The sequence below is a fragment of the Scomber japonicus genome, chromosome 19, assembly GCF_027409825.1.
Source record: "Scomber japonicus isolate fScoJap1 chromosome 19, fScoJap1.pri, whole genome shotgun sequence".
NCBI classification, from domain to species: Eukaryota; Metazoa; Chordata; class Actinopteri; order Scombriformes; family Scombridae; genus Scomber; species Scomber japonicus.
This window is the reverse complement of record NC_070596.1, coordinates 13,360,790-13,379,780: the sequence shown is the minus strand read 5'-3', so window position 1 is coordinate 13,379,780 and position 18,991 is coordinate 13,360,790. Positions and strand designations below refer to the sequence as shown.

Sequence of the window (18,991 nt, the reverse complement as noted above, 5' to 3'; positions counted from 1 at the left end):
ATCTCTTCTACCCTTTCTTTTCCTCCTTTCTCACTTACCCCTCCTTTCCACCCATAAATTAGTGTCTTTATGTGTGTCATGTGTGTGTCCCCACAGAGCAGCACGAGCATTTGGAGAGTACCTGTCCCACACACACCCTGAAAACCGAAACGGATCAGGTCAGCGTCTCTGCCATCCGGCCATTTTGTCCATCCATTTATGCTGGTCTGCTTGCTCTTTTGTGGTTTTTAAGCGTCCCTCCACCTGCTTCACTTCATCCTCTGTTAAAATGCCAGGCTGCAATCATCACTGTATCACTCCAGCAGCTGATAACTGAAGACAGATGATGATAATATCCTGTGTCATCTGTCCTCTTCCCTTTTCCCACCTCTGTGCTTTCCTTGCTTTTCAGCACCCTGGTGAATTTCTCAGTATTTCTATTTATCTCCATTTCCCTCTGTTATGTTCTAGCTCATCTTCTGTGTGAAACCTTGGCGGGTCCTGACCCGGAGTCACCAAGTGACACGGTTGGCCCCAACAACAACAACAACCACCTTCATCCGTGCTCCAACAACACTAAGGGCTCTGAGGACAACCCGGAGCCCGGCCTGGTGAAATCCCAGTTGGGCTTACTCCAGCCACCTCCCCCTGCCATCACCATTTCTACTAAGCCAGCACGGTTGTCCCTTGAGCGCAGCTTCTCAGCGGAGGAAGACAAACAAAAGTGTGTTGAGTGCACCCTGCAGCCCGCCCGCGTGTACACCATCACCACCCAGCACGGTATGCTGATGAGTGGTGGCCGAGGCAGCAAGGAGAGCCTAGAACTGGACGTCCTCAAGGAGAAGTCGGGGAGTGGAGGGGTAAGATCCAGGGGTGGTGGTGTAGGTGTTGGTGGCGGTGACCAACACCTCCAAGCTACCTTGATCCAACCCTCCACTTCCCCTTCCTCCACCTCATCGTCTCCAACCCAGTACCACCACAGCGGCGGCCGTGGCACCAGCCACCACCACAGTAACCACCACCACCACCACTCTGTCATGGGCACCAATGCACCTTCAGGCAGTGGAGGGAGTAGCGGCGCAAGTGGAAGCAGCAGCTCCCACCATACATCACACCACCACTCTCACCACCACCTGTCTCACGTCCCACTGCAGACTTCCGTCAGTGCCCACAACATCCGCGGCTGGGGTGAGGGTGGAAAAGGAGAGGCAGAGTGCAGTGGGCTGGCCTGTGACGCATGCAGCGGCGCCCCTTCACGGAGCCAAGGCTCCCTGGACCTCGAGAGCACATCTCGAGAGGCAGGCAAGCAGCACCGACGCCTAGAGCAGATGTGCAGTGTGGACCGGGTGACTGGGCTGGAGAGAGGTGAGAGGGCGGAGGACACAGAGAAAAGGGAGAGCCACTGAAATCCAAAGGGAAGCCACTGAGTGCGGTGGGGATGGGGGTGGGCAGCGGAGGGTTCATAAAACCCTGTGGCTGGGATTGGCGATTTTGGTATCAGACCACAGATGAAATAGCATTTGAATATTTTAAAATTTTTCATACAAAAATACACACAGGGAGCATTTGGGAAGTGAAATCCAGTTTTTTTTAAATACTAGTTGCCTTTCATATTTTGACGGGAGCATTCTTTCAGTTTAAAGTATATTAGCTTCAGTGTATGGACAAAATAACAAGGACCCCTTACAATAATTCACAAATCATGATAATAAATGCCAAAACACAGGAAAGCTCGATTAATGAAGACAAACAGTAGTAGACAATAGACTAAGCATCAACAGTGTTGCTAATGTTTTTCTTTTTTGAGACTTGACTTTCCTTGAGCAAAATGCAAACATCAGCATGCTAACATGCTCACAGTGAAAATTATAAATGCTGATGTTTAGCAGGTATAAGGTTAACTATATTCAACATATTAGTAGAGCTGAGGAAGATGAGTATGTCACGAGTTTTACAGAAATGTATATTATTCTACAAAGGATTCTGCCCCATGATGGCCTTCAAAAATGAAAAAATGAAAAAACTATGTCTTTGGTTTATCTTATTATTTTTATTTTAAGGTTTATTTGGCAGGGACAATACACATCAATCAACATTGTAGTTTACACCACAATGTAAATGTAACAGAGTTAGCTAAGAGGCTAGTTTTCATCCGTATTCCCTGGGCAGGTCAACAACTTAGCAAAGCATAATAAAAAGGAAAAAATTAGAAAGAAATAATATTAAGATAAACATTACATTATTACTTATATATCATTAATAGTTTTTCACTGAATTTTAACAGAAAAAGTCAAGGGATCACCAAAGTCACAAGTATACATTGCCTGGGAACCATGAACATACAAAAGTTGTTGATGTTTAACTGGATAAATGAAGGTTTTGACCTGCTGCCGACGCTAGAAGAAGAGTTAGGTTGTCACCAGAGTCAGTAGGATCAATCCTCTGGGCACCATGGATATCTGAACCAAATTTCATGGCAATCCATCCAATAGTCTGACCAACCAACCGATCGATATTTCTATCCCTACAAAACACCACAGACTTCAGTTCAAAAAACGAGACAGAGTTGAAACAACACACCAGCTAGACCAACAGAAATGGAACATTTTAGGCTTCACAAAAATAGTAGTAGTATTTATTGAAAGGTAATGGTGTTGGAGTGTACACTGTGAGGTGTTCTTGTTCTTTTCACCATTTCCTGAGTGTATTTTAATTAAATATTTAGACTCCATTTAAACTTGCTTCCTCATTAGTCCACTGTTTGCCACAGTTTAATTATGTGTTTGCAGTTAATAACTCTAGGTATCAATTCATCAAAAAACTACTAACAAATCACTCAGTCTCTCCTAAATGCTTATTTAATATTCAATAGTTAATTTTTCATTTTACGATATGAGTCAGAAAAACAAATTCAAAATATTTCAAAAACTGAAACCACTGTGAAGCCAGTTTAATTTAGCCTTCGATGAATTAAACTGTTTAAAAAACTTTTTCAAATCTATTTCTTCTCAGGTCTGGTAGGGTTTTATGTTGGATGTGACGTGGTGGTCTGTATTTCTGACTCTTCGTCTCCCCGTCTCTCCCCTCTGCTGTCTCTTCCTGTATGTCTCCCTCTCTCCATTTGTGGAGTGGTGCACTGTGAAGTGCTGGTGCTGTCACTAGCTTTGTGCTTTCATATTTCTAAAATATTTATTACGACATTTGCTGATATGACGCATATATTTTTCTTCTTCTTTTTTCCTTAATTAACCTTGGAATCATAATTTTTCCCTCTAATTGCAGAGGACACCAACTGGTTCCCCAAGGAAAATATGTTCTCCTTTCAAACTGCCACCACAACCATGCAAGCGTGAGTGTCCTACCTTCAAACACACATGTACACAAACAAACAAACATGCACACAGTCACACATGGTACATCTACTGTCTGAAAGGTCAAGTTGTTGTGTTTACTACTAAAGTTAACGGACCATACTAATGGTTTTGCATGTTTTAGTCCATTAACTACTCATTTCATGATTTACATTAATGCCACCTATTTTACTGTACAAGCATGCTATAGGCTTTTAGATTGATTTCACCTTACAATCTGCTATTGATTTTCACTTCAGTAAGCTATAAAAATCATCAGCTTGCACATCCTGAAAGCTTGCTCAAAGAGGACAGTCCATCAGAGGGAATACTTTGTCAGTTCCTGTTTTTCCGTTTTTTTTGTTTTGTTTTGTTTTTTTACATTTAAATTATTGATGCATAGCAATGCAGTTGCAAGCAGGGTTACTTTTTAAAGCTCTCCTTGTTGGTGCATTTGAGGGCAATTTGAAATTCAAGGAGCTGCGACACATGAGCCAATTCTAATCATCACTTCAGCAATGTCCAATTTTCGATGTTTAGTTTTTAGAAGTACACTTTTACAAAAATGTTGTTTGTAATTGAAATACAGGTGATAAGTTGTCGACCAGGGAGCTTCAAGCATCTGCATTTAAATAGTGTTTAGAGTGTTGAAACAAACCAATTATCCCCTTCAAACAAAAGTGCATACTTTGAAAAATGCTTGGCAGTAATGGAACTTGAAGTTTATGGGCTAAAAGATGCAAAAGCCAACATCCTTTTTTCTTTAAAAGCTGTAAAAGTTCTGAGCATCTATGTGAGCATGACAGTGATCAGAGACTCTGTTTTATGATGACCTGTAGCTGTAAAATATATCTTAGGTTTCACAACCACTCAAAACCGCTTTCCATTTCTTTCCGTCAGTTTCCTGCAATCTGTTTTTTTTTCAAACCTATTTTTATTCTCTTGGTGTTTTTCACTTTTCATCTTGGATAAACCATGTTTAGAGCACAAAGCACTATTCGGTAAATATATAATGATGTTCATTTGACCCATTAAATAATTACTGGCAGCTAGCGATTAAGTGGCATTATGAGTAGACTGTTATTAATGGAGGTCAAACAATGACACGCTCTTTTTGTCTATTCTCATTATGCCTTTCCCAGGTCTTCCTCTTTGTATTTTGAACTCTAAACTGTTTTTTTCTCTCTCTTTCCACTCTTCTTGCATGCAAATTAATCTTGGGACACTCAAAACAGGATATCGTGAGTATACTTTCCTGCTTGAACTCTTTTTCTTAGCTGGCTTTACCTCTTTTCCTTAACTGCTGTTCCTTAACTTTGATGTCCACCATTTAACCTTCATCTCTGGGCTGGGTGGTTGACTCACTGTCGAAAATAAACTGAGCATAACAACAATATCCAGGCAGTATACAGTATAGTACAGGTCTATCTGTGTGTGTGTGTGTGTGAGTGAGAGAGAGAGTGTATATGTGTGTCTGTGGTGTATCAAGTTGAAAGCTTTTCTTGTTTGGACCAAAGCAATTCTTTGATTGATAGATATGGACAGTCAGGTAGAGTGCTGCTGTTTTAACCACAAATAATGTTTTTTAATTCAAGTAAAAAAAAAAGGGGGGGGGGGTGGTTGAGTTATAGGATTTTCATGCAACCGCAGGGATAAAGTCCAGTGTAATCCACTGCAGCAGAGTAAATCTGCCACACTGTCTGTGCGTTGGCTGACCTGCACCCTGTCAGCTCACACGCACCCAGCAGCTCTATCGGTTTCGCACACACACCCACCCACCCACTTTTTGTGGCAGTCATGTCAGCTCTCTAATCCTGCTGCACAGCCGTCGCTAATTATCACTGAATCTGTGCTGGCCGACTTTACAGTAGCAGTGTTTGGAACTGATTGTGGCAACTGCGACTCTGGAGAGTTTTGTTAAGAACATGTATTTATAGTGCTAACATGATCTCTAGTGCCTTCTGCCCTGGTACAACTATTTAATCAGTCTGTAGTTTAAAAAGAAGTGAACTATCAGTCAGTTTTCAGATATGGATTCAATAAGTTCCAGAAAACTTTAGTGGTTAAACATCCAATATGAAATGTGTTGAATGCGGATCACAACTACTGTTAAAGAAGTCCTAACATTAATAATAGCAATCATGTATTATGACTAAAACAAAACCTTGGCATTTCATACTTCACACCACCTGCTCCAACCACACCTTGCTTAACTAAACCCAACTAACCCAAGCTGCTCTTAAAGGCTAACTTTTTTCAACTTCTTTGTTCTGCTGACCAAGCAAACCTCTGGCTGCTAGCTTAAAATAAATGTTCAGTCCTTACTTCAAATACTTGCAATAATTAACAGATTTAAGGCTGGCAATATTCTACATTTTTCTTAGTGTCAATGTATTCCATGAAAAGACCAAAAAACGTGCTAAATCCTGCTAACAGGTTTTGCCTGGGTTGTTTTATCTATTTATCTTCATTTCAATGCACATGTGTAGCGTAGGTTTATTATGAGTCAATCCCATGTAACACTATCACGGTGGTGTAAATACTCACAAGCGCATCAAATGCGTATTAGTCCATGGTTGAAACTGACTGTTACAAATTACAAAGTGCTGCAATTTCAGTAAAAGGTTCCCCCTTTTATACTATATATTTGTGACATGTTCTTTATATTTATGTCTTCAGTTTGTACAGATGGAGGGTGAGTAGCACAGACTAACGCACAGTGGTTTTTGGTGTTTAATGGGATTTGTTCACACCAGGAAAATATAGAATAATGCCAGCCTTATCCTTAAAAAGGATATTTTATTTTTGGGGAAGTTTGTACCAGCTACTTTCCACTACTTACCCAGAATCAAAATGTACCCTTATTTGAGTAATATTATAAAATACAACAACCTTGATGTTGAGCACGCTTGGAAATGCTGCATCCCTAGCTCTGTCTGTGCTATGGACAAATGTTCATCACCTTCACACGATTTGTCAGGTCGCACCTTTTCTGATTAACAGTTAAGTCTGTTGAAGATGTAGCCACTCATTAAAAGTGATGCATTTCACACCATGTTTGTATTTTGACACATAAGAGTCCGCCATGATGCCCGAGTGGCATCATTTCATTCTAGCCGAAACATTTCCAAAGTTTCACAGTGGCTGATTATTAATGAATGACAACTTCATTGTAGACTTCTTGTTAGTGGATTGTAGCTTTACAATACAAAATGTAGCCATGATAAATTAACACCAGGTTTTGAATAGGAAGTAGGAAACGCCCAACATTGGAAAATGCACACTTTTTTGAGTAGAGTTGCAACTAGGTAAACCTCAACATACATTTAAATTGCAGATAAAAATGTATAGCAAACATTTATATCTAAATCTGGGTATGAGGAAAGTATGAGGAATGTGAAAATTCCCCCAAAATGAATAATTCCAGTTAGAATTACATCTCAAGTGGAACGAGTGAAAAGGCAAGAGGTCAGAAGATTAGCGGTTCTGTTGGAAGACGGATTATATCACATGCAGACTGGCAGATTTGTTGCAGGGGTGAATAGAAAACATGATTTAAGCTGGTGATGTCATTTGACTTTCTGGTCTGGTCTAGCTGCTGCCTACCTACAACAGCCCCCCCTTCACAGCCAAATAAACCCCGCAGCTAAAAACACTGGCATCAGCCTCCCCGCACTGCCCAACCCCTCGCTACACCAGCATTCCCCTCTCTCATCCCTTTAATACTGTGCCACGTCCTGGCAGGGCTTTCCGGGGATTTGTTCGGAGAAAGAGGAGAGAGAGAGAGCAGGATTCGGCAGAAGTCATCCAGAGGTACGAAGCATCTCCTGCCAGGCTGTGCTTTGCTTGAGTGCTGTTTGCACTCGTTTCTGCCTATAGCGCCGTTGTCGCTTATTTACAGCCGTGTCTAATCTGACTAAGCCAAACAGTCAGAACACAGCACTTGAAGGTGTGAGGACGTCAGCAGCTCTCAAAAAGGACCAAAAAGGATCTGCTTACTGGATGCCCCGCTACAGTGCCCCCAGTTTCTAAGCCAGATTTGTACTGCCAGTATCAGCAAAAGTGAAGCTGATTTTTATTGTTATACAATAACTAAAAACATCAAAAGGGGTGCATATGGGTGGTTCAGATCTACTCTGGCACTCCTGGATTGTTTGCAAACTCACACCTAATCTGTAAGGAAATTGGGTTTTTAGCTGTAATGGTATCAAAAATTAATGAATAAATATATTAATACTAGGAAACAGAGTGAGATTCTGTAAGAGTTGGAGAGGTGATGACATCAGTAACAAGTTCAGTACCAAAACAGTTCAGCTGTCCCACTGAGGCCCGGATGCTCTGTCACACAGGGCAGATGGTGAATGTGACACCAAGCAGTACATCTCAATTACTTTGACATCTCGGTGTCATCTATGTGCAAAGTCATCGTTGTGTTATTTCATCAAAATGAGTGATTGAACATGAGGAAAAAATAGCAGTGCCAACTTTTAGAAACACTTTGCCTCCTTGTTCTTAAATCCACTGTCTGGGACATAAAAATCCTATGTTTACCTGAAACCATCAGATGTGGGTTATATTTTATGAAGCTAAAGCAGTAAAATTTAGAATGCATGTTCATAAATTAGCAACTTTGGTCTTTTATCCATATTAAACTGGGTATTTGACCATTGAAAAAAGATTAAACCAAAAAAAACTGCTTCAAGTAGATGAATTTGAAAATGCTGCTTTTGGGTTTCACGGAAAATTATTCGTAATAAATAATTCGACATTTATAGGTGATAGTATGTGGTGTAATCCTGATGAAAGAGATTTTTTACCCTTATTACTCTGTCACCAACAAATGACAACAAAAAGCCTCTTTGCAGACACCTTGGGTTCCTGCTTGCTCAGGATTTAAACTTTTTTTTGTCATTTCTATCTGGATGACTTCAAGAAAGTAATGAAAACATCAGCATGGATGGAAAACTTTTGACACATAAACAGAGTTTTCTAATGCATCTACATTAGTAAAGACATGGCCTATAAGCCACAGAGCGGTGCTGAAGATATTAGTTTCATAGAGTAGCGGTATTTAGGCAGCACTTCTGTCAAGTCCCAGTGAAGACAGAGGATGATCCTCATCCTCTCATAGACAGCTGTTACTGTGTGTGTGTGTGTGTGTGTGTGTGTGTACTGGTGGACTGAATGCACTTGTTGGTGTAAATCCAATTTAAACCACAGTTATAAACAACAGCAATGCCAAGAAAAAAGTCAAAGAGACATTTTAGCATCGCTCTTAATCACCCCCATGTTATCTCAGAGTGCTTTTTATCATGGAAAAAGATTTTCCCCTCAACGCTCTTTGATTTTAGATATTCACTTCCCTGTTTTATCATGCATAACCATCTCTGAACAACGGACCTGATTCTTTTCTTCCGATTTTTCAGAAGTCTGGGTTTGTAGCACCTCTACCTTTGTCTGATCAGCCATTTTAGATGTTGCTTCCCATGCCATTCCTCTTATTGTTCATGTTTTCCAAAACTAAATGCATCATTCAGTACCCTGTTTATACTCTGTTATACAGTATCACTACTGTTTCATAAACTGAGCGTTGACTGCATCATAAAAAAGTTCTTGGCCAGACAAAGACCAAACCATATAGCTGATTAAAACAAAGAGATGGAGACAGTGAGGAGAGAAAGAGGAACAACATTGAACCAATGCAGGTGTGACCAGTGTTTCTCCTTCAAATTAAGATCATTTCAATATTAAAGAGGCAAGGAAAAGGAGATACAATGATAAGTGCACATTTATAATAAAAAAGATACAGTCTTCAAATATTACAGTTATATTTTAATGAATAATCACCATTTTGTGTTAATTATACTGAAAAGCAATTTTTCTGTGGAGTCCAAATATGAACATTATTTTAGGGGAGAGTTCACTTATTTCAAATTGTATTATATTGGTTGATGGATAGCAGATATTGGAGCCCAGAAAAGTAATACACGGAATTCAGTCAGCTAAAGTAAAATATGCAAATTATGGGTGAAAATAAGGAACATATAATACATTTAAGTATGGTATAGAGATAGAGGAAGAGTCTCAGAGGAAAGAGGAAGGACCTGTCAGATTGTCTTCAGCTGGACGTGGAGGTGGACACGGTTTTCTTACATTTCCTCCCTTTCTGTCCAAATCTCATTAACTGTCTCCACACCTCTCCTTTGTGGGCACCTAAGGTTTGAACACAGGGTGGAAAGATCTGTCTGACTGTGTTTAAGATCCCTTCATCAAAGTTAACAGTGATGTCACTTATCTGTAATTAGTATTGCATTATATTTGCTCCATATTAGACCATATTAGGGCATGACACCATTTGTTTTGCCCATGAAATTAGCAGTGAAATTCATTGTTTGATGTTGCAAGTGAACTGTTGCACTGCTGGAGTTTTCAAATGGAGGCAAACCAAGGACAAAAAAACTCCAAAGATTATCCCCCCCCCCCCATTTTGTGTTCTATTTTTATCTGCTTCTCTACCCTCAGATAAATATGAATATATTTCTCAACACACATACACAGACATCATTAATCATGAGTACTGCCTGGAAGCTTGGTGTGCTGATACTGTGTGTAAATAATAATACATTTCATTTGTACCACACTTTTCATTCATGGTGAAACTCAAAATGTTACATGGGAGGGAGGCAGGAAGATAAAAGGATGTTTATCTGGGGCTCTTGCATAGAACATCATGTCAGGATCAGGCAGCAAGTCACAGAAGAAGTACACAAAGCTGCTTTGTTGTTCTGAAAGGCACTAAATGGTGTTCAAGAGGAACATGCTAATGTGCAGTCTTTATATTTAATAAATTACAGACTCCATATGGTTTCGTCACGCTTAAATGTTGCTATAGGAGATATGAAAACCCTTGACGACTCTTAGAAGGTTTAATAAGTGGCAAGAAAATTATTATTATAAGAGAGACTGCCTCAACATTTTTGTAGCCAACCATGTCAACTAAAACGTGCTTTCTTTGACAGGTTGATTTCTTCTGTCTTTAAGTGTTTAAAAACTACTGTTCTTTAAAAGTACATTTTACTAAGGAAGTCAACCACGGATGGAAAGTGATTCTTCTATGATCATGCAACCAGTACTGGAACAAAAAAAAACATCATATCTGTATTGATGCATGCCAGTAATGAGAAGCACATATCTTGCTTACTATTCTTAAATAGCAATATCAGTGATCAATACCAAAATGTTTTGGTTTTATGTTTATTTAAAATATTGACCAAATTATCACCATCGAATATTGATATTGTATCGCCTTAAGAAATAAATCCTGTATATAGTAGGGCTTTTAACTCCAGAAAAATTAGGGTTGCACCAATTACCCAAACTGGATCATTATGGGCCCCTGATACTGACCTTAAAAAGCAGATCCAGTGTTGGCTAGACATGACTAATGCACATTAAATGTAATTTTGTCAGTTATAAAAGTGTTTCCGCTAGCAGTTACATTCATTCAGTTTTTAACTCTATAGCCTCTCTGGCTCTCTGTTACTTATATAAAAATGATTACAGCAAGTTCTATGCAGTGAGGTATACAGATTTAAAATTCAGGTTAATGTGGGTTAGATACCCTGAGGTGCATCCTTAATACAAATAAGAACCATCAAGAATGCACTTGGCCATTTCACAGCTGTGTTGAACATCTAATTTTCTTGTAAAAAGTACAGATACAGACACTAATGTGCATCAGTTTGATGAAACTAATTCTCTAAATTTGCTTCTGATTTGTATCCGCTCAGAGTAGACTAATCAAAGCTACAGAATAATAATGTAAGGTTTCCCTTTGGCTGAGTGAATCTCCCATGTCTCATATCTACACTATTAACGCCCATGAGGGAAGTTATTTTCATCATGTAGTACATTACACCCACATTGCTCTTGTGATCAGTGGTTTTTTTACTCACACTGACAAGGAAATGTGTATATTTACCAGATTTATCTATAATTATCTCTTCTTCTTTTTTATAAAAAGATGCTTGAGACTAAACCTTTATCTTATTGTCTTGCATTGTTTTATTTCCCACCCACCCCTTCCTCTTTCTCTTCTTTACATTTTGCTTCCTCCTCTGTCCTCCGTTTTCCCTCCTCCACTGTGACTTCTCTACCCACAGGAACTTCCGGAAGCATCTTCGGATGGTGGGCAGCAGAAGGATTAAAGCACAGAGTGAGTCAGAGATGTGTGTGTGTGTTTGTGTGTGTGTGGTGGATGTGTTTGCTCTAATTGACTGTGATGTTGTTCACCACGCCATCATCCGTGTGATTGTTTTTCTGTTTTCTGCGTTTTTTTCTGCATGTGTGTGGCCCTTAAATGCTGCTGCTACTGCTTTTCTGGGATTTATAAATGCTCTGTGGCAATTTCTTGAGAGTCAAATGTTTATCAGTGTGTGTTGGATTAGACAGCAGTATGACTCTGTGCATGTGTGTATGTGTGCGTGTGTGTGTGCATGTGTGAATGAATGTGTGTGTAAACTGTAGGTCATTTCCTGTTGCTTCGCTATGAACTTGTTTGTTGTTGAGTTTGTTTTTAAGTCTGGTCAGTTGCAAAAGTTTAAAGAAAATACTCTATAGTATATTTTTAAAGGGGGAATAAAGCAAAGTAATCTTTTTTCTTAATGAGAGGATGTGTGTCCGTATGTGCGTGTACGCACATGCTCAACAGAGTGTCAAATGTTATGGATTCTGTTGTCAGGATTAGATGCAGATTTACTGACAATGGAGTGTAACCTTGTTATGTGACGAAGCTATCTATTAACAGTTTTGACCTTGAAAATTTTGTTTTTCTCAGCATAGACACCTTTATTGACAGTAGAGAGACAGGAAATCATGGGAGAGAGGGGGGTGTGACATGCAGCACAGGTCCCCCAGCCGGGAATCAAATCGGGGTCCGCTGCATACGTAGCATGTGCTCTTAACCACTTGACTACCTACGTGCCATGACCTGGAAAATGTAATGGAGACCAAATGGTGAAGGACAAAGAATAGTAAAATGGATAAACATAGCTATTTGTTCTATATGCAATGAGTACTAGTAACACAAAAATGGGCAACTGGATTGCAAATTTACTTGACATTTTGTAGTGAAAATTGTGGAATTTAGTAAGTTTTTGTTGAAGCCATTACTTTCTGTAGCAGTACTATGAAGTCAGAATGGAAAGTGTAAAAAAGGTTTATGATTAGTAAATGTTCACATTATTAACATTATTATACATTTTTCATTTAAGAAAGAATATCAAAATGATCAAAGGATGCTGATTTTGTTTTAACCAGACAAGCCTGAACTCAATAAAATACAAATGTGTCATCTATCATTACAGACATCAACTGTCCAAATGTTGTAACATTTACTAAAATCCCAAAATCTTGTTTATACTGACCATTGACTGTATATAAAGATACAGCTCTACTTCCTGCTGCTATGCAAAAGTGAAGTCATGGGCTGTGTCTCAAATGGAGCACTTACGTGAGTGCACCAGAATGTAGTGCGTAGTGCGCACTGAGCACTTACCTCTGTAGTGCACACTGTCGTGGGTAAGTATTGTCTCAAATGGAGCACTGGCGTTTTGCACTTAGCGGAAGTGACGGGCTAACATTTGCAGAAAACTGAAATCAGAAAACTGGGCAAAAAGTCCCTCCCCTTCCGCTACGTAGGCAAAATGGCGTCCGTTTAGTGTGAGTAGTGTCCATCATCTCACACTGGATTTTTTGTCCGTTATAAGTGCACCATCCGGGTACTTTCAGAGCACTGAGTTTTCGCTTGTTCTTCAGTGTGAACGCACTATGCCCTAAAACGTAGTGCTTGAAGTGTGCAAGTGCGCCATTTGAGACACAGCCAAAATATCTAGTTTGCGGGAGCTGCCATCTTGCTTGTGTGACGTCATTTGGAGCCACAGTCTGTGCAGTATGGTTGGATGGGGGGATGACAGGCCAGGGGACACGCCCTCTCAGTCACCCCAATCCCTGATAGATAGTTTGAGGGCATCAGTCACAGATGACAATCTTGAAGTCACACCCCCTTTTTATATTGTCAAATAACTAATTTTAAAAAAACTTAGCAGAAAAATGAGCACTTACATCAAAGAGGAACCTAAAATGACAGAAATGTCTTTATGAAGAAGAAGAAAAAAAAAAAGATTTGCTATGTACTTTGATTGTTCAGTTTGGCTCATGTGTCATCCGCTAACTTGAAAGGGACGGAACTCATGACATATACTTCAGCCAGCCACTAGGGGGCAATCGAGATGTTTTGCTTCACTTCTGGGGAGGTGTGCTGACTTCCATATTAACACACAGTCAATGCTGCTGACAGTAATGTCAAAGTTGTTCCTCACCTCAGACTCTCCTTGCTGCGGGAGGAACTTGTTTTCTAGCAGATCAAACATAGCTTTGGGCAAACTGATTTTCTCCATATCGCCACAGAACATGGTGAAAAGGTTGCAGTGTTTCATGTGTTGGGTTACGTCAAATAAAATAAACGGTGTATAAAGTGAAGCTGCCTAATCAAGCCTGGGGTGAACGAGAAACCATCAATCAGGTTCTTCACTTTAAGCATTATTTTTTATTTCTAGAAAACAACCTTGTAATGCCAGTATCATAAAATAAAGTCCCTGTGATCATCAACAAAAGAGTAACTTTATGAATGCTTTTGATATAAATGAAATGAAATGTTGCTTGAAAAGAACACGCTGATATCAGCAGCATCATGAATATTAAAGCATTAGCGAGGACCCACCAGCCTAGAAACTACAGAGGCCAAAAAATATGAGGCCTTGAGGGACATTGTTGATTAACTGTGTCAAACACTTTCAAGTAGTCTAAAAATATTCTGTGAGAACAGTGATTACTGTTCGAAGCAGAACTGATTTTATCAGGAAGTTGTAGTTCAGCTCTGTCTGTGAAACAAGAACTGTCTTTTTAAATCCAAGCTGATGATCATACAGAAAAGAATATGAGCCGCAGGATGCTTTATATTGTTGTTGTACTGAATGTTAGCTTCTATGGTGTGCGTGTACAAACTGTGTGAATGTGTATTTCTACATGCAGACATTGGCGTGTGAGTTTGTGCAGAGGAGGGATGGCATTGTATGTACAGTATATCTGTGCACTTGTAGCTGCATCCGCCTTTGCACTTGTCTGTGTGCAGAGGAAAACAGCCGGTCTATGGTCTTGTTAGTATGTGTGTATGTGCCGCGGTGTGTGTGTGTGACTATCTCTCCCCGCCTGCACTAGCATTCGCTGAATGTAGATCGAAGAGTTTCAGCCGTTCCTGGAGTGACCCCACCCCTGTCAAGCCTGACTCTCCTCATGAACCCAGAGACAGTGAGTGGACACATATTCATGCGTACATACACACACACACACACACACACACACACACACACACACACACACACACACACACAGTGTATAGACATGAATGGTGCGCAAAACATGAACGTGAAAGAAGTTTTTCTGAAGTAATTCTGAAGTAAGCGAACCATTTACTAATTTTGCTACTCGAACATGGACATACATTATGTCCATATTTGTGCTACTAAATTTGCAAAACAAATTAGCACTGAAATCAAGAACAGATTCATGAGCATAGAACAAACTCAGACAGTATGCAAGGACAATCTTGTTAAATATTTGGCTTTAAGCCTGCAAGTTTTATTTTAAATGACAGCAAGCATTGAGGTTTTCTGCTTGGTAAGTTTTGTACTTTTGTATACCAGCATGCAAACTTAAAAGTAAAATTTGACCTGAATCTGTTACATGTATATCCTAATATACTCTTACTACACATTGAACTACTTCCCACTGTGATCTCCTTTATCTACAAACAGTAATGTGCTGTAAATGGAATATAATCAGCCAGATATGTCCTTTTGAAAATGCTGATCAAAAATTGTTGAAGTGCCCTCTCATGTTTTCAAGTACTTATCATCTGACAAAACAGCTGCAGAGAAAATTGTGAGCGTACATTTTGAACAATGCCCAAGCATGTGATCATAAATTAGGAACCTGTCCCTTTGTGTCGTCAGGTCTTGACTGGCTGATTGATGACAGCTCAAGTTTTTCTTTGTGCTCGCTCTCTATTTTTGTCATAAATTAATTTCCATACACAAGTGGCTCAGACGGAGTCGAAAGTGTCTTCATAACATACTCAGTCATAAAAATATGTCTGCTAATCAACACTTTGATATATAAGCATGAGCTGACTTGCAGTACAGCTGCAATGAAGCCAAATCATCTGCAGCCTTAATTAAGGTCCATCATTAAAAAAACTAAACATATTAAATAAAAACATGTAAAGTATGAGTCAAAAGTTTGGACACACCTTCCCATTATTTTGAATAAGGAAATGTGTCCAAACTTTTGACTGGTACTGTATTTAAAAAACATGTTTAAAAATCACATAACAAGCACAGAAAGCATTAACTGAGAACAGAGATGTGACAAACATACTAACTAAAACTTTCCCCTGCTTGCTGGAGTGGGTTTCATTAGTGGGCGGTTTTTGTCATTAAGGGGGCGGGCCTGGGGGCAAAAAATAAAAAATGTACAGTCTATGTGTATAACAGGATCCAAGTTACAAAAAATGATTATCATTTTATCAGATAATGTCAACGATGGAGGGAACAAAAGACAGCACTCAGACGAACATATTGAAGTACATTACTCTTCTGTGTGACATTTTGCAGACATTCAAGTCAAGACAATTTAATTAATATGTCACAATTCTAAGTTATTCAGGCATTCAGGACTGTGTGGTTTGTGCCGTTTGTCCTAGTGGCGTTGCCGTACGTGGCTGTCCAATTGGCGAAGTCGCTCAACCAATTATATTGCCCCCAGGCCCGCCCCCTTACTAACAAAAACCGCCCACTAAAAGAAACCCACGCAAGCGAGCAGGGGACATACGAGCGTATTCTGTGCGTGCTCAAGCATGTTTTTCTCCTTGCAAGCTAAAATATTACTGGAGGGAGCAGAGAAGAAGGATACAATATAGTGCTCTGAAAGCGCTGGCAAAAACAATATGCGTGCACGGGTCTCATTCATGTGCGCGATTTATGTCAGCGTTTTAATCCCATAGTAATAATGCATTTTATTCACAGAGCACTTTAAAAGTATTCAAAGATCTGTTGAAAAGTTTAACTATCTAACCAACTACTTTATTATTTTCCTATTGTGATATTGACAATTTAACTATTTTAGGAAGGCAACTTAATATTTCCTACCTTTTTATCAGTGCTTGAAATGATGATTTTGTTACTTGAAAGTTGGACACTTAGACCATTTTGTCTGCAACCTGTAACAACAGACCAAATAGGACTCAAATAAATATGACAAAATACAACACATCTGTTGCATAATGGTGAAATTTTGTCATCATGCTTTCCCAGCACAACTAAACTTGCAGGACACTTGCACATAAATCACACCATCACACTTACAAACTGACTGTCTCTGCTGTTGACTCTGACCCTGTCCATCTGTCTCCCTCTGACCGTGGGTCTTTCTTCAACTTTGTGATGGTCTCTCTCTCTGTGAGTATGTCTTCCAAAACGGAGTGTGCGTCTCAGTCCGAGTATGTCCGCTGGTACAGAGGTTAATGCGACAATGTGTGTGTGAGGTGTGTGTTCAGTGTTTCTAAGAGGCTTTGAATGGATGAATCAACATACACTGGTTGCATGTGCCGTTTGTCTACATAGATGTCTGAAGTTGGAATATCTGTGGTTTTATGTTTTTTCTCCACCTCCATCTTCAATGTTTCTGTGGTTCAGAGTGTGATGAAAGATAAATCAACTGTTGACGACAGTGTAATGGTGTGGTTGATGCCACATAGTCCCTCTTTCCTGAAGAAAAGGTGTTGTTCTCTGGAGGAGCAACGTAATTGTCAATTTTGCTTGTCATTTTCTCTTTTCTCTCCTTTTCAACTGCAGAGTTTCCCCCCAGACACCTACAGTGATGTTATTAGATCGTTAGAAAAGCATTTTGACAAAGTCTTTCAACTAGAGCTCAACTGATACTAGATTTTTGCAGCTGATACCAACATAGATATTTGAGAGTTATTTTTTTAAATCAGCTTATGACATATCCAACGTTTATTTTTTAATATTTAAACATTTTTAAATTTTAAAACATGTATTTTATAATAGTTAATTAAACTTGTCACTGCTTTCTGGTGGACAAACTATAGCAACTCAGTTTCTAAATGACAAACATATTTCGGCATCTCTCTACAGCAGAATGGCTTCATAGTAACCTCATCATTTACAGTAAGAATAGTGTTCTGGACTATAAGCCTCTCAATTTTGAGTTATCATCAGGAAATCACAGGTGCTACTAATAACAATAACAATGGCTCTGTTCTATTTAAGAGTCCCAGTCACTCCTGTGCTTTTCCTATTGTAGCATGCTAAAAGATCTATTGTACAAAAAGATTAAGGCAAACACATATAAAGTAATAATGATGGAACCATCCTGCTATCTTTTGACTAACATTGTAATTAAACTATTGGGAACCGGCACTTAAGATTATTAACAGTCAAATCAGGAATAACAATACTAGCAATTATAACAATTGACTATAAAAGTGTGAAACATAACAAGGATTAAAACCAGTTACAAGAACATTAAATGAAATAAATAAGCAAAATCTGAATTACACAATATACATGTATCAACATGAACATTATCTCCATGATCTTACTATGTCCACTCCACACTGCCACTCTCCAGCCAAATAAATAATTTAAGATGTCTCAGTTGAATCACAAGAGGGCAGACAGGCTTTCTCATCCAAAAATCGACATATCAGACAAGTTGACGTACAGATCAGATTTGGCTTTATGCCACTGGATGTTTTTCCACTGTATACCTTGTGGTGGTTCCGTAATTAGTTCTTCAGTGGTTCTGTAGTCATTGTGGTAATGCATTAACAACTATAGATGTGTTTCACAGCAGATATTTTGATGTCTCAAAGTAGGAAACACATTAATGACGGCTCCAGTCCATTTAAGTGTCCCAGTAGGCACAAGTAAGCATGCAGTTAATTATATTAACTCTGCCATATTAAGTCAAAACCTTAGCTGTGAATAAGCTTTAGTCTCTTCTTATGCTAAGTTTTATAGCACCTCTTAGAATGATTGTTGCTTCTATAGAACAAATGAGTTTGATACTAAATCCTCCTCCAGGTGTGAAATAATTAAACAGCTGTGCTTTGCCACTGATAGTGAGCCACAGGCGCATTCAATTGCTGAAAAAATAACTATCAAGGCCGAGGTAAATGGTTCACAAGAGTGGACTAGAATGAAGATAGACAGAGTGTTAGCTAACATTAATTATTATACATGATTTTTGAGTGATGCAACTTAAAACACTAATGTTCCTTTATAACAGATACTATTTAGTTTTTATAACATGTTCATAGATAAATGTAGTGTGTTAAATATAATGATTGATGTTAAAGAAGCACCACCTTCCTGCTTAAAATAGCCACCCTCTGATCCCAGTTAAGTTTTCATAGCTCTTCTTGTTTAGCTGATGCCTGAAATCCTGCTGCCACACTCACTATCAATCACTCTTTTTCTGCTTCTACCAGCTGTCTCTTCTTCTCCCTGTTCCGTCTGTCA

The 18,991-nt window shown here is 39.2% G+C and overlaps 1 protein-coding gene across 1 annotated transcript in view; it reads left to right on the top strand.

Annotated features, from left to right (window-relative positions):
- The window catches only part of nsmfa (NMDA receptor synaptonuclear signaling and neuronal migration factor a), a 39,516-nt gene that overhangs the window by 12,124 nt on the left and 8,401 nt on the right, over positions 1-18,991 (top strand). Inside the window, 7 exon segments of the mRNA XM_053340442.1 lie at positions 97-158; positions 451-831; positions 895-1,344; positions 3,262-3,334; positions 7,074-7,142; positions 11,492-11,544; positions 14,607-14,696. Coding sequence (XP_053196417.1) covers positions 97-158; positions 451-831; positions 895-1,344; positions 3,262-3,334; positions 7,074-7,142; positions 11,492-11,544; positions 14,607-14,696 — 1,178 coding nt within the window.